At 37.9% G+C, this 15,119-nt stretch overlaps 1 protein-coding gene across 1 annotated transcript in view; it reads left to right on the top strand.

The window, feature by feature from the left end:
* MAP7D2 (MAP7 domain containing 2) overlaps positions 1–15,119 on the top strand; it is a gene marked incomplete at both ends in the record, with an annotated part of 82,897 nt that overhangs the window by 61,697 nt on the left and 6,081 nt on the right. The window contains 6 exons of the mRNA XM_082278118.1: positions 738–848; positions 2,150–2,272; positions 5,089–5,237; positions 6,320–6,447; positions 14,142–14,374; positions 14,746–14,872. Coding sequence (XP_082134244.1) covers positions 738–848; positions 2,150–2,272; positions 5,089–5,237; positions 6,320–6,447; positions 14,142–14,374; positions 14,746–14,872 — 871 coding nt within the window. The remainder of the gene's footprint in view (positions 1–737; positions 849–2,149; positions 2,273–5,088; positions 5,238–6,319; positions 6,448–14,141; positions 14,375–14,745; positions 14,873–15,119) is intronic.

Below are 15,119 nucleotides of genomic sequence, written 5' to 3'. Positions count from 1 at the left end.
CTTCTGAGTATCATACAGTGATCATTATGTACTAGTACTCTGTAGTAATAACTTGAGTAGCATTTCTCTTTCACTTAGTTGAATAAATGCCAAAGTAGGAAATGGGTATTTTGCTCAAGCAGACTTTGTCAAATAGTATTTCAGAAGAAAAATGTACCAAAAAAACTGAGTTGTCTTTTTGATTTTTTTTTTTTTTTTAATTCTTCTCCAGCACAAAAAGATAAAGACAAATGGCTGATGCCAGCTCAGTCATTACAAGAGTGGGGTTTCATACAGATGCACAACTTTTGGTTATTTCATTTTCTTATTGGAGTGGTATCTGATGTGATCCCCAGCTCTTCCAGACTGAAGATAGAGGGGAGGGGGAATGAAGATGAGTTCAGAGTTGTCAGGTGTGCAGTTCGTTTTGTTTGGGTAACTTTATGCTTGTGCTGGTATTAAGTATCTCGTATCAGAATAGCTTCACTCATTCAGACCTGATATATAATTATTTGCCAGTGTCAGTATAAAAAACAGGCTGTTAGAAAACTGGAATTTTAAATTCACAAGCAGAAAAGTTGCATGCCAAAGCATGTGTCATAGGGTGCTGGTCCTCAGTGCTCAGAAAGAGCTCACCTCATGCCTAATTCAGTGCTATGATCAGTGGCAAGGGCCACAAGTACAAATGCAAGGTTAATTTTTGGAGTTTATCAACACTGTGGTGTGAATACAAATATCTTCAATGCGTTTCTCTGCAGCGTGTGACAAACTTTCAGCTTCTACAATGAATCTGCCAAAGCAAATGGAGTCGCCAATCAGTAAACGCCTCTCGTCCTCCACAGCGGCCATAACACATTCCCCCGACAGAGGCAAGTGAATGTGCTGGTCTCCTGCCAGCATAAACTCTCCTTCTGCTTAAAGCACTTCTTTCTGGTCCATGTAGCTTTGTGGTTTGCTTATGTCTGTTATTCAAAGGAACTCAAACATCTGCAAGGTTCTGTATTATACAATAACCTGGTTCTGCAGCCTGTCCCAAGGCTGTCCTGCTGAGCTGGAAATCATAGTCCAGCAACAAATGCTGAGGGATTTTTACTGATTCGTTTTCAACTTTTGATACTCCAGCAAACAGGGCTGTAAGTACAGGCTGCGACTACAGCCATTTCCTATATCTGTACTGCTTGTGACCTTCTAGCAAAATAAGGAAATACAAGCAAACCAAAGGTGTGGCTTGACAGTAGATATGGGATGTACCGTAGGCAGGAGTACGTCTGATGAGCCACCTGGGAGACTTCAATCTGGTGACCAGAGTTGTGGAGCCCTTTAATTTCTTATGAAACACTGATCCTCAAGAGACTCCGCAAAAGATGATCATTTTGTAGGATTAGTGGTTGCTAAACACTACAAAGAGGACTGAAGGGTTTATCTCACTGTGAACTCTTTGGATTTTTTTAGGTTTATTTTGTGTCTGCTTTTTTTGCTTCTACCCCTTTTTTTTAAAGTCTAATGGGAAAAAAAAAATATATTTACTGAAATAAATTACTATGAAGGCTTGTTTCTAGAATGAAAAAGTAAATTTATTATGAATAAAAATTTTTGAATTGCTTAAGGAAAGCTCATCAGTAGCTTTGAGGGTATTATGACAGATGGCTATATATACATGTAATAGGACCATCTATAAATATGTCTTATATAGTTGACACTTATATTTATGGAGTAGGAAGTAATGCAGGCATATTGTATAAATAAGACTTACGTAACATGGTGAGACGGCAGATTTTAAATGCAACCCCTGTATGGGTGGCACATTAGTGAGCAGCTGCACTGTTCTTCCAAGTGTTTTACCTTTCCTACTGGGGAAGAAGACAAACCTTTTTCGTGCTGAGTCATGAAAGTAACCATTTTGCAGAATGGAACATGCCTCTGAGTAAAACCAAAATACAACACAATCTTAACCTTACTGTATGTATTGTAAGGTGAACTTAATAGAGAAATTAGAAGGTTTTTTCCAGAGGAAATGATAATTATCTTCAAATATTTTAAATACCAAAAGCTTCAAGGTTTTTTTGTCATTTCATTTAATCATTTCATCATTTCGTTTCAGTTATTTTAATGTAACATTGTTTTATTTCTTTGCATTTTAAATTTTATTTTATTTGCTCCCATCCTTCAGCTCACCGCATGCATCTTAGTCCAATGGAAAACTTTATTGTTTCTCGACTGCTGACTCCCACACAGTCATCTCTAGCCAGAAGCAGAAGTACATTAATGCTTTCTGAGCAGTACAATACTCCAGGTAAAAATGTGACTTCCTCACTTTGAAACCATTGAGATATGTTTTAGCTGCATTTGTGTAGCTGCTGAAAGAAATGGAGTACTATGAAACAAATGACAATTTACAGGATAGTACAAAATCAATGATGAACTAAGTTGTTTCAGACAGCAGTCTATTTAAAATCTTTGAAAAGGACATTTTCTTGTCTTTGCTGTTCTGAATATCTGTTTTAGAAAAAAAAAATAAAAACATTAAAACTGGAGACTATAAAAAAATGAATATATTTGTTTAACAAACATGTTTTTAGACAAGGATGTGACAACTCTTGGAGGCTTTGATTGATTTATTAATGTCAGCCCTGTCATACCCAAAATAGTACGTAGAACAAAAATCCCAGTGCACCATTGAGCCTTAATTATTTTTACCAGGGTTCCAGTTCCTAGCTGTTAAATATCTTTCTGCCTGTGTGTGACTGTGTGTATTTTTATATCTATATATATATAGGTGTACATACACATATGAAAGAACAATATTGATAGGAAGGTGTCAGTTCCAGAAATTATTGATCTTTAAGGGGTGATAGTTACCATTCCTGTGTGTAAAGGATAGTCTAATAAAAACATTATATTGCAAACATCTACAAAAATAATGTTTCCAGTCCTGGAAGTGCCTGACTTTGAGTAGTTTCTGCTTATAGAGCCATACCTGGTCATAGCATGGGCTGAAACGAGACAAAAGTTTAACAGCCCTTTTTACTTTAAAAGAACAAACAAACAAAAAAGCACCGCAAAGCACACACCCAAATGCCTGTCTGCAAAAGGAAACACTTTTCCAGGATTAAACTGTTTAGATGATAAAAGACTGATCATCTTTATGATGAATGTTTTCACACATCTTGGTTAAAATTGGCTTAGGTTCTGTATCTGTGCTTTTAGTACAAAGCTATTTAAAAATGAATTGCTTGTGTGTTACTTCTCTGTTCAGTGCATAGGGACATTGATATTGAATGCCTCTAAAATTGCTTGCCTTGTTTCTGCATTAAAAGCAGCCTCTACTGGAAGCAGAAATGTTGTCATATAGTACTTGAGAAAGTTCCCAGTTTGCTTACTGCTCAGAGACCAACTGCTGCCAAGAGTGAGCAAAACCCAAGTCAAAATTAGATCAGTACATTCTCCTTATGATTTTGAGCTGAATTGCTGAGGCCACCTATGGATGATGTTTTCTGTCTTGTATTTGATATCAAAGAAATTAGTAAGGATGACTTTTGTCCTTGCTCATTTATTTTGTTTGTAAACTCTCAGGTTTATCTCTCTTTATCACAGGATGTTTAACACACTGGCATGTCTGACAGGGCTACAATTTGTTCTGCAAACTGCTTTTTCACTAAGCTGAAACAGGGCAGCTGATTTTGGGAACAGCATTTTGAACAAGCATCTTCTTGTCATTTCCTCACAAGGCAATCAGGCAGTAGCACAGATGGCAAACAACAATCTCAGAGTGGCCATTAACATTTTGTCAGTAATTGCCAGCAAAATAGTTGAGGGAGATCTCCCATTTGTTATGTACTTCTCACCATAGAAGTAGCTTCCTGAACAGGGAAGAGGATTCTTCCTTTCCAAGAGCTCATACTGTGCCTCCTGTCGTGATGCTGGGGTCAAAATTGCTCTGCTACTGCATTTTCTATAAGCTTAGAAATGAGGAACCTCAAATTCAGACTCTACAGCAACACATTATTAATGTCACTCCAAGTCAAGGCAGTCAGGCAAACAGTTGTTACTGGACACATGATTAATTCTTTTAACAGTTGAAGTAAAAATATTTCCCTTAGTCAGCTTTTAAGTTTCTAAACATTTTTCTTAATATTCAGTGACCTTATGCCAACTGGCTGGGAAGTGGGTCAAAGAATACAAAGGTCCAGTTAAACTTTAAAGCATACAAAAAGGCTTCAGAAAAAACTTGTTAGGGCTGCCTCCAAGAAAAATTTGGGAATGTGACTTTCTTTACATTAGTGCATAATTACTACTTTTTCAAAGTCAATATCCTTCTTGGCTTTAGTTGACTAAGATAGGAAACACTATCACTTGATTGTAATTAGTGTCTGTCTTATTGATAAAACATATACTCTGTTGATTGTTCTATATGTATGTGAAAGTTTCATCTTAGAAGGCAATATGAGCAAAATCAAGAGTAAAATATCCCATTTAAAAAAAATCCTGTTCATATTGCAAATAAAAAAAAGGACTTGCCCTGTAAGCTGTAATGTATGTGTCACACTCAAATTGATGTCTCCCTCAAGTAACAATAACTGAAATACCTACAGCAGCATTTAGTTTAGGTTTGGAGGATTTTTTTGTTAGTTTTTTAAATTAAGTATTATTTGGGAAAGTAATTAAGGTATTTCAGAGCCTTTGCATGTTAGGCTTTAAAAAAGACAAAACAAAACTCCCTATGCTTCTGTCACCTTTCCTGTTTTGCAGTATGTTTTCGAAAGTCACCCAGCTAGAATTATCTGCTTACTTTTTTATCATATGCAAAGGCAGCTGGACTTCTTAGAAGAAAAAAGAGTCACAGTATTAGTCAGGTGATTCAAAAGGTATATGAGTAAGAGAGAAATATTTTAGAGATAATTTTTTTTAAATCTTGTAAAGTGTTTCAGTAGAGACATTTTTAATAAACATAGGATCATCTCGAATGCGTCATATGTGATATTTTGAAACACTAAAAAACACTTTAAAACTACCTTTGAACATTGTAACATAAAAGTATGCTGTTTTCTCCCCTCCTTTACTTCTATCTGTGCTCCCTTTTGCTCTTGCTATTGTACTATAACTCTTTAGTATTCCATATCTGTCCTCGTGTAGCACCAGCTAGTCCTCTTAAATCTCCCTACAAGCCTTCCCCCACCCGAAGCACCGACAGGAAGAAGGCAACTTCACCCTCCGCTGTCAATGCCATGAAAGGGGCACCTGCAGCTGAAGTTACTCAGGTGAGTTTGTAATGGTTTTGATTTCACTGCTGGGTAAACTGATGCAGCTTCTGCTTGTTATCTTTCCCTTTGCATGAATACAAATGAAGTGCTTCCCCTGCTATAAGAAACAGCAGTAGGGAAGTAAGCCATGCCAACACCTGTTGCCTTTGTGCTCCTGTTAAGGAGCATTTCAATATCTTCTTCCTCCTGGGAATCAGTGTTGAGTGCTGGTACTGGAACACCAACACCCTTATTTTCAGAGAACCGAGGCATTGAAGTGTATGGTTTTGGACTTGCTTGTAACTTCTGGGAATGAGGATGACAAATAGAATTCCCCCCTGAGTATGACTATCCACTCTTGCTAGTTAATGAGCAAGCTTCATATATTTCAGAAACTCTCTAAGTGTATTGATAATGCCTCTGTTTTACATCAATTGCTTTAACTCTCTTTGTGGACATTTTTAATGCTGTTTGCTTAAAAGATGCATTATCGATCCACCGTAGTTTACAAAAAAGAAAAGGCAAATCACTCACCTTCACTGAGTCTACACAGTTTAAAACATGCTTTAAAAAAATCTATGTTAGGGCTGTAAAATTCACATAAAGTCCTGTATCTTGTAATACTTAATGATAGGGGAATTCATGCCATCTAAATTAGCTGCAAATGAGAGACCCAAAGCTGGGAGGAAAGATTCCTGTAATGTCAGTCTTAGGTGTGATTCAGTGTTGCATGCAGCAACATTTCTGTGAGGTGCCTGTTTGCACTGCTGATCATGTCTAAACAGGGGCATATGGATGATTTTGGAGATTCCACCCAGTGTCACCACTCCTCCCAAGAGGCCTCTTGTACAGGCTCTGATGTGGTATTATTTATCTGCAATTTGGCATGCTCTGTCCGTGCAAGACAGAAGTGGGTGTGTGCTATGTCTGTGTAAAATAAAGAACTATTAATAGCACCTCAGTTGTGGGCGGCTGTTTAAGAAGCTTTTGCAAGTATGTCACACAAATCTCTTTATATGCCATCTTGCTAATAAAACAATCAAATGCATTTTTGATTTATTGATCCTAACTATGAAAATTAAAACGAACTGTGCTTCTAGACTGAGAAGATAAAGAAGGAGAAGCGACCTGCAACACCTGGTTCATCATCTGGTATGGGATCTCCTCTAAGAAGGTCTGATTCTCCTGCTTCCATGTCCAGAAGATCTGCATCACCTGCAACACCTAAGTATGCATTTCTCATTAGTGAACTAATACCTGTGAACCTCTCATTACCTGTAAATAAGGCATAGATTCTTGAGGAACTTCCTTTGAAGTGTTGTATAAAATCTAGTTAATTTTACTTATACATACACACATATGGGCGAGAGGAGAGAGAGGTGTAGATAACAAATCTGATATCTGTAATATTGTGTTAGTGCCCACTAGAGACACTTCCCTCTACCTTTCCTCAGTCTTGAGACTATGGTGCATTTCATAATTCATGTGAAATTTTATTTCACATGTATTTTTAAATATGGTTTTTTTGTTCAACTTTGAAGAAACTGCCTAATGTGAAGAAATGCACTCATCATGAATACTAACTAGAAATTCCAGCATTTAATATATGCATTTCCTATTGTTGGCATGACCATCTGGTCCCATAAATACACTTACATATGTGTCATCCAAACCATTGGTTTTAACCTTTGCTCATTTGCAAAGGTTTTGTTTGCTGTGGTTTTGTTGCTTTTTGTTCTTTTTTTTTTTTTTTTAAGCAGAGCTATGGACCTATAGCATATCTGGGCTTACTGGCAACTGACTTGCTTTTCTTGATTGTCTTTTGCTGAAAACTGTGTTATGTGTACCACAGCTTGCAACTCAAGTCTAAGCAAATGGGTTTCCAGGTTTCTTAGAACCGAGTATTAAGTCTGGCTCTAATGTAGGAGTATGCTAAAGTAGTCCTGGTCTACAGTAATTGCCTGATTTTTTTGGCTGGTTGATTGGTTTGGGGTTTTTTTGGGACCCTGTTTGTGGGTTCCACTTGTGTCTTGAAAATTGTCTTATTTATTTATCTTTTTTAATCTGAAGCTGGCTGTATTTTGAACCAGGCTTGATGATCCCCTTTCTGACAAATTTCTTCTGCCTGAAAAACCAGCTGGTGTTCCTTTTCTGTTTCAACTCTGAGAGCATAGCCCTTTAGTGGGGGATGATTTTGTGTATGAATCTGATGTTAGACAACATAAGGAAACCATCTGACTCTCGGCATTCTTTCTGGTTTAGACATCCCTTTGCATGTAACTGGGACACTGCAGTTTTTGGTTCATATTGTAAGGCTACAAATTCTCAGACTTCCAGTATTAAATATGTAATTCATCAGAGTCTGTGGTATGAACTACATCCATTTTGTGCAAAAATTGAATGAAATGCAATGTTAATGACAATCAGCTTTCTTATTACAGTTTTGAGCAGATCATTGTCTAGTGGCACTCTGCAATGTAAAGTAAATAAAAAGTTTAAGCTCTAAAACTGTACATTATTCTGTAAGTACTGATACTCCCTGCTCAGAATGCATTTTTCAGTTTGTTCAGCCAGTATAAGAGACAAACCAAGAGACACATTTAGTTAAGCAAAATGATTGGTGGGAAATGAATAACTGGGAATCAAGTGCTTCTTGCTGGGCAGGTGCAGTTTAGTGTAGAGCATCATAGTGGTTGAAAGAAAAAGTTCTTGGGAGACAGCTCTTTAGTGCTTCATGAAAAATGTATGCCCAGTCTTAATTTGTAGCACTAATTTCCATAAAATATTAGGAAATGATGGAGAACTTTTCTTCCCAGAGGTGCAAATTATGATAACCTTAGTACAGAAAAATGTTTTCATGCCTGTAAGGAATACTCTTTAGAGGAAGAAACAGATGCTGTGTGGAGGAATTAAGAAGCCTGCTGGTGGGTTTCTCTGTGATTGTGAGCCATAGTAGTGATCTCTTTTTTTCTTCCTCCTTCGCCTTCTCAAGGGAATCTGATTCTGACCATGGCTAGAAATGTATTACCGAGCATTTAATCTTAATGTGGCCCGATTAGAACACCCTCCTTGACCTTATGAGAGATACAGTAAATAAAGTTTAAATCCATGTTTATTACTGATTGCAGAGAGTTCTGCTTCAGCACTTTAAAAACTTCCCCTCATAATTCTAAAATAAAAAAGATGCCCTAGTCACCATATTGTATTATTATATATAGATAATAATAGTGATAATATAGTATATGCATTTTTCATACAACTCAAATTCCACTGTTAATTTTAAATTAAGAGATAAAGCTCCAAATAAATTTAAATTAAGAGATAAAGCTCCAGATAAAGTTCCAAAAGTCTTACTGCCTTTATTTAAATCCACTGACCAGCAAGATCATTATCTGACATTTAAGTATAATTTTAATCTGACTAAATATGTATACAAATACTTGTTCTCCTTGCAAACCTAATGATCTTTTACAAGTTTAATCTTTCTCCTTCTAGCACATTATATGACTGAAAAAAATACCCTGGAAGAAATAAGAATACATATTGTACAGCAGTAGTAGTTAGTGATCCTGCATAGCACCTTAACCTCTAAAGCTGTTGAGGAAAGAATCAAGTATGGCCAGTGATTTAGATGCCAATTAGCTGTATGCATTTCTTTTCTAAGAATGTGTGACTTGGCATTCAAGTTTTTTTGGTATTGTTCTAGTTATTAGTTCTTCACAGTTGTCATCTTTGTTTCGGACTGGCAGTAACTTGTCTCCTTAATATGTTATTTCATTATTTATTAAATAAAAAGCTGTTTTTATCATGGTAAAGTAACTGACACAGGATCAAACAAGACAATAAAACTTCAGCCTGAAGAGACACAGTGATTAATGGCAGAAGAGAGCTGCAGTAATGACATAAATAAAATACTAATGTTTTGAATGTGCAAATTTTGCTGAGAAAGCAAAAAAGGTCAGCCCAAAAACATAGCATCTGAGAGAAAATGAGTCAACAGATATGGATGTAAAAAGGAGAAAAGGGAAAAAAAATATGTTGAACAACAATTAAAAGCAGGAAAGGAATTCAAAACTTGAAGTTATTTGGAAAAGTAAATACATCAAGAAATGTCACAGAAAGGAATCCAAAACAATTATTTTGAATCTTAATGTGGATCAGCTGACAAAGATGAAAGTTAATGGATTAGAGAGTTGGAATAATTGAGAAATTGTCTTTAATTTTTTTCAATTGCTATTGGATGCTGATGGTGTAAAGTGCTCCTTTTCTTCAGATCTTTCACAAGATCAATAATAACAGGATGAGGGCTTTGGGTAATTTTTTGTTTTATGCTTTATCTTCAAAGATCTATACATTAATCAGTTTATTCTTGCAGTATCCCTCAGAGAATAGGTAAGTGTGCTTTCTTATAGATCAGGAAGGCAATAAAGCCTGTGTCCTTCACATGTCTTTGGGTAAATAGTCCCTAAAATAAATCAGTGGCACCTGACTGAATCAAGGAGTAGGATTTAGTTTTAGGTGTCTTCAGATGAACCATAGCATAAGCCAATGAATAAAAATCGAAGGCTCTGACAAGCCTCTGTGTCACATACTTTTGCCAAAGCATTACCTCATGAGAGAAGGAGAAAGGGGGAAGGGAAAAGTGTTTGTAGTGGTGCTGATGGGTTGTGGTTCATGTTTCCTTTCCAGATCCCAGGCTGGTCATTGTCCTTTGCTCATGCTTTTACTGAACCCCTCACTTGGTGGGTCTTTTAGGTGACAGCCCCCTGACACTTTTGACATCAGAAATATGCATGCTCAGTCAAATTGCAGAATACTGACAGAATATGAACATAGAGTAGTACAAAAAAAGCTCCCCAAACTTGTAAAGTGTTTAAAAATGAGTTATTGGAAAGGTGTTTGCATGTGGTGAATTCCCCACAGAAGTAGCTTCTATGTCCTGCAGTGGCCTATTTTAGATTTTATTTCATATGTGCTACTTTTACTACTTTTGGTTATTGTTTTGACTTGGAAAGATAAAAACAATGGGTAGAATGTTGAATCAAGAGTATTTTGAGGGATTTTTCAGCAGTTACCTAGATAATGGGCAAATTCAAGATTTTGAAACACCTGTAATAACGCAGCTATTCAAAACTCTATTCTACAGACCTATGCTGAGTTTATTCTCTTTTAAGAAATGTAAAAGAGAAATGAATCTGTCTTTGGCTACAAAAGATCAAAACTAAGAGTGAAAGAAAACTGCTTTTGAGAAAGTGTTACAGATAGAGCGAAAATGTCAGAACCCAGAATTAGCTTGTGATCAGAGCAATGTCAGAAAGCAGGCTTGAGAACATGCAGATCCTTGGTGTGGTTTCAGCAGAGTTTTTGTTGAATTAATGGGGAGAAAGGGGAAAAATACTGCCACTCTGGCATTGCTGCAGATTTCTGATTTACAGTCCATCTCGTGGACAGCCATAACCAGTGACCTGTCATGTAGGTGGCTTTTCAGGAGAGCGTGCTGTTCTCTGCCCTGCTGTTTATGGCCAGAGCTGGATGTGACCTCTGATTTGTGTGCTGCATGTACTTTATTTTCTCTGCTTAGCAAAAGTAAGCTCAGAACCCCTCATATGCTCTTCCTGGGACATTGTTCTGCAGAATGGACTATCCCTTTCATAATTAAATAGGAGCCATTGTAATTAAGAGCCAGTGGATCCTCACACCTGATAGATGTTCTAGCAGTGCATGTGGGAGGCAACTTCTTACATGCTGCTGCCCCTATGTCAGCTCAGGGCAGTTAGGTCAGAAAATTAATGTATTCTTGGAGGGAGGAAGGTACTTCTGGTACTTCTGTATTCCCCTGTGAAATCCAGTTACTGAGAATGAGTGAGCTGTCTGACAACTGGCATGCTACCCCTTCTTGGATTTTAGTGATTTGTCATCTTAACTCTCTAATCCTTATCAGGCATGATTCTGTGTTTCCCACTTTCTTATCACGGTTTAAACCTAAACAGGCTCCTATACAAGTGATTATAAATTTTTTTCTTAATAATTCCATTTTTCTGTCTTCATAATCAAGTTTGGCCCTTTCTGATGTAAAGCAGCATAACTTAAGTATTATTTAGAAGGAGTGTTCTTTCCCTGTGTCAAGAAATGTTAAAGATGCTAAGTTGAGAATATGTTTTAAATACAAGGGGGGAAACAATGTTGATTTAATACTTTCTACTGGTATCCAGTAAATGATACAAAAATTCTGAAAAAATATTCCTGATGGACTTTCTCAGCTTTGCACTCCACACACTGCACTATTCTCATCCTTGCAGTAATCAGTGTTTTCTATTCTTCTCACTTTTAGCTACTTTATATGAAGCAAACTCTACTATTTTCTTATTCTTCTGGTCCAAGAGCCGTAAAAAAAAAATACTGTAGGTCTAAAAGTTCAAAGATGCAGTACCTAAATAACACATTCAGCACGTTTCTAATCCACCAGCTAAGTTGTACAGCCAGTCTGCTCTAATGCCTATGCAGTGCAAGATATGTGACTGTCATGACTAGACTCCTTCCTATCGACCTCTTTAATTGTCTTGTCTTTATTAGGGAACAATTACTTCTGTATTAATACTGAGAATGACTCAGCCTTAGTTATTAGCCTGTTTTGCTCCTTCTGTCACAACAAGTTAAATCAAAAGCATTGCGAGGAACGTGTGGTAAAGTTGGAAATGTAAACCAAAGGCAGCAAGAAGGGACTCTGCTTTGAAGAAGTGTCTAATTAGCAAGAAGCACCCTCTGTGCTGCAGAAAAACAGGAGGAAAATGTTTTCTTTTTATTTACCAATTATATTTTTATGAAGTGCAGTTGGAAATGACTGCAATGATGAGGCGTGTGTGAGATGTACACGTGTGTGAGATGTACACGGGGCCTTGAAATCTGCCTTTGCCTTCAGAAGGACCTGGAAATCCATCTATATCCTAAAGAGGAATCTAAAGACAATGCTAAAACCAGATTTGGTCAACACCAGCCAATTTCATTGGCTTCTCCCTTTGCTGTTTTTTTCAAGAACTGGAAACAGACTTGCCTGTTGACATCTTCCAAAGCCTGTTTCTGTCACAGAACAGCAGGATGCATGGGTAGCAGCAGGACAAATGAGGACAGGGACCTTGCCCACAGCACCCCATCCCATAGCAGACGAAAGAAGTGACCAGGGTAGGTCTGGTGATGGTGACCAGCGTCAACCAAGAGCCCAGTGACCACCAACAAAGGCCTGACTGAGGCAAGTCCAAGGACAAGCCAGGACATCATGTCAGGATCAGCAGGTTAGGAAGCTAAGAAGAACTGGCTTACCTAGAGCTGAGCTCAGGCAAGGACCAAGGGCAAGGACCTGAGCTGACAGGGAGCTCCTGGGCCTGCGGGCAGGGGGTACCTGAGATGAACTTCCAATTTAGTTGGGTGCTACTCTTCCTGCAGCCCAAGGGCTTTTGGAGTCTGTAGTGGCTCTTCAGTGGGAGTAAGAAAGTAGGGATGGTGCAATACTCTGCAGCGTTTTCCTCCCCACAAACCAGGCAGCTCTGAGTGAGCTCCTTGCATTGTGATGTCTCAACCTCTTTCAAATGCAGTCTCCTATGGTAGAAAAGAACCCTTTCTTCTACAGAATTCATGAGTTTGGGGAGGAGTTGAAAGACATCTTATTTTTATTGTCTGCTCTGTAATGCAAATGCTGTTCTGGTTATAATAGTCTCCAACCACACAATACTATAGCTAGATCTATACAAAACTTGCCACTCCAGTCCATTAGTTTTCAGCTGTTGTTCATGTTTTTCATGCTTGTGGTCTGCCAGAATGAGTGTATAGTCCAGAAAACATGTTATAGTGTATTAAACTCTATATTGTGTAGATGAAAAAAGTGATATGGGATAGTACATTTATATCATAATTGCATATCCAGGAAGAAGGTTAGAAATACATGTGTAATGTTCACTTTAATGTAAGATAATTTATTCTAGTGAGACTCACATAAATCATTATTTTAAGATTGTAATCTCTTGATTCTTTTAGTACTTAGTCACACATCCCAGCCTTTCTTAACGTTACAAGTGCTAGCTACTGGTGTTACATAAATAATGAATGGTGTTTGTGTGTAGTTTTATGTTTCCTGGTATCTGTTCTCTTTATGTGCAACTATTTTTAGTGAATATCAGGTATCTTTACCCTTCCACTTTCCCAGAACTGACTTCAGGGTTATCATTTCACCTGAAGTGTGCAACAGCCAGATGAGCAGTGGGCTGCGTTGCTGCTGTGCATCACCATCACCACAAGTGCAGCTTGTGAAAGTCTACAGGGGTTGAGTTTGGAGTCTGTTGTGTTGGTGCTGAGAAAAGCACTACCTCAAACAGTGTTGCTGATGATATAATGGTTTGATTAGTTCTGTCTCTTTCTGTGGTACCCAGCCTTACCTTTGTACATAGTGGTATTTGATGATTTTTTGGAAAATCAGATACTATGAGAAAAAGACCATGGTTGGCAAGGTGGTATTCAGATGAAAGCAGCACACTGTAGCTCATTTTAATTTCTACAGACAGAAAGCAGCCATAGCTTTGGTTTACATGTTGAGAAGGAGTGTAGAAACAGTAATGTTGACAGAATTCTTTTGAAATGGTAATTACTAAAATCATTGGTTTAGGTAGTCCACAATTTCCTATCTCTCACCTAGACCTTAGACAGTGTTACTGGTTTATTTTAATGAGAATTTTCTGTAATCATGTGCACTTCCATGTAATTTCCATGCATTTCAAGTTCTGATTGCATCCAGGTGGTTCTTTTCAGTGTTGTGCAAAACAGCTGATACTCCTCTGTAGCCAGAGACAAGAAAGCATGAGAAGTGTGAAGATGGAGTTTGATTCCAAGCTGTGTAACATCTGGCCTGTTTTCATTTTTGTTTTCCCTCATCAGGACAGTTGCAAAGACTTATCCTCAGTCTCCTAAAAATGCCAAACAATATCCAGCTTCTCCTGTGAAGCATCGTGCCACTTCCAATCTCAGCCAGGAAACACCTAAAAAGAAAGCAGACAAGGAGAAAGAAAATGTCAGTCACCTGAAGTCCCCAGGAGCACGCACTGATGACGTGGGCCAGGTGGCTCCTGAGAAGCACTTGCCCTCTGCTGGAAAGGCTGAGACCAGTGAAGGTGAGCCTTACTGCAGGATGTTACTGCAAGATATCCTGGGACCCTGAGACTTTTCAACAGTGATGAGCGGTTCTTTTCATGAAGCTGCTCAGTTATAGGCCTATGAGAATGTGTAAAGATACATACTGGAACCTGTAAATACATAGTTTTCACTAATGTACCTCACTGTTAATGAGGATGTGAAAATGCTGACATCCAGGGATGCCCTTATCTATTTCATCTTCTCTCTGCTGAAAATGCTGAAGTGTGCTCTTAAAAAGGTGTCTTACCACTCTGAACCAGGCTCATTTCAGCCTCTGTACAAACCTGGAATTTCTGGACACACTCTTTGTTCCCTGCCTGACTTTCCACCCTTGGTTATCTTCTCCTAGGGAAGATCACAGCAGGAACAAGTGATGCAGAAGAAGCTGCAAAAATTCTAGCTGAAAAAAGACGACAGGCCCGCCTGCAAAAAGAACAAGAGGAAAGGGAGAGACAGGAAAGAGAAGAACGGGAAAGGTATCTCTATTGCTTTGTGAAAGTTATTACCTAGTAGTTGAACCTGTATCACTGAAGATGCCTGGAACTGTGGAAATTTTGGAATCAAGTGGGAGTTTACATGTATTTGTTAATTTCTTCAATTTCAGACTCATGTTTCATTAGTGTCCTTTGCAGTCTGTATGACTAGTGAAGTTGGAAAATAATAATTTGGCCTCTTCAAGAGAACCCTGAATAAACTATTACTTTTCCAAATACTTTAGGCATG

Source organism: Coloeus monedula (genome assembly GCF_965178545.1).
Source record: "Coloeus monedula genome assembly, chromosome: 3".
Classification (NCBI taxonomy): domain Eukaryota; kingdom Metazoa; phylum Chordata; class Aves; order Passeriformes; family Corvidae; genus Coloeus; species Coloeus monedula.
The sequence above is the reverse complement of the archived record's forward strand: the minus strand, read 5'-3'. Positions and strand labels throughout refer to the sequence as shown.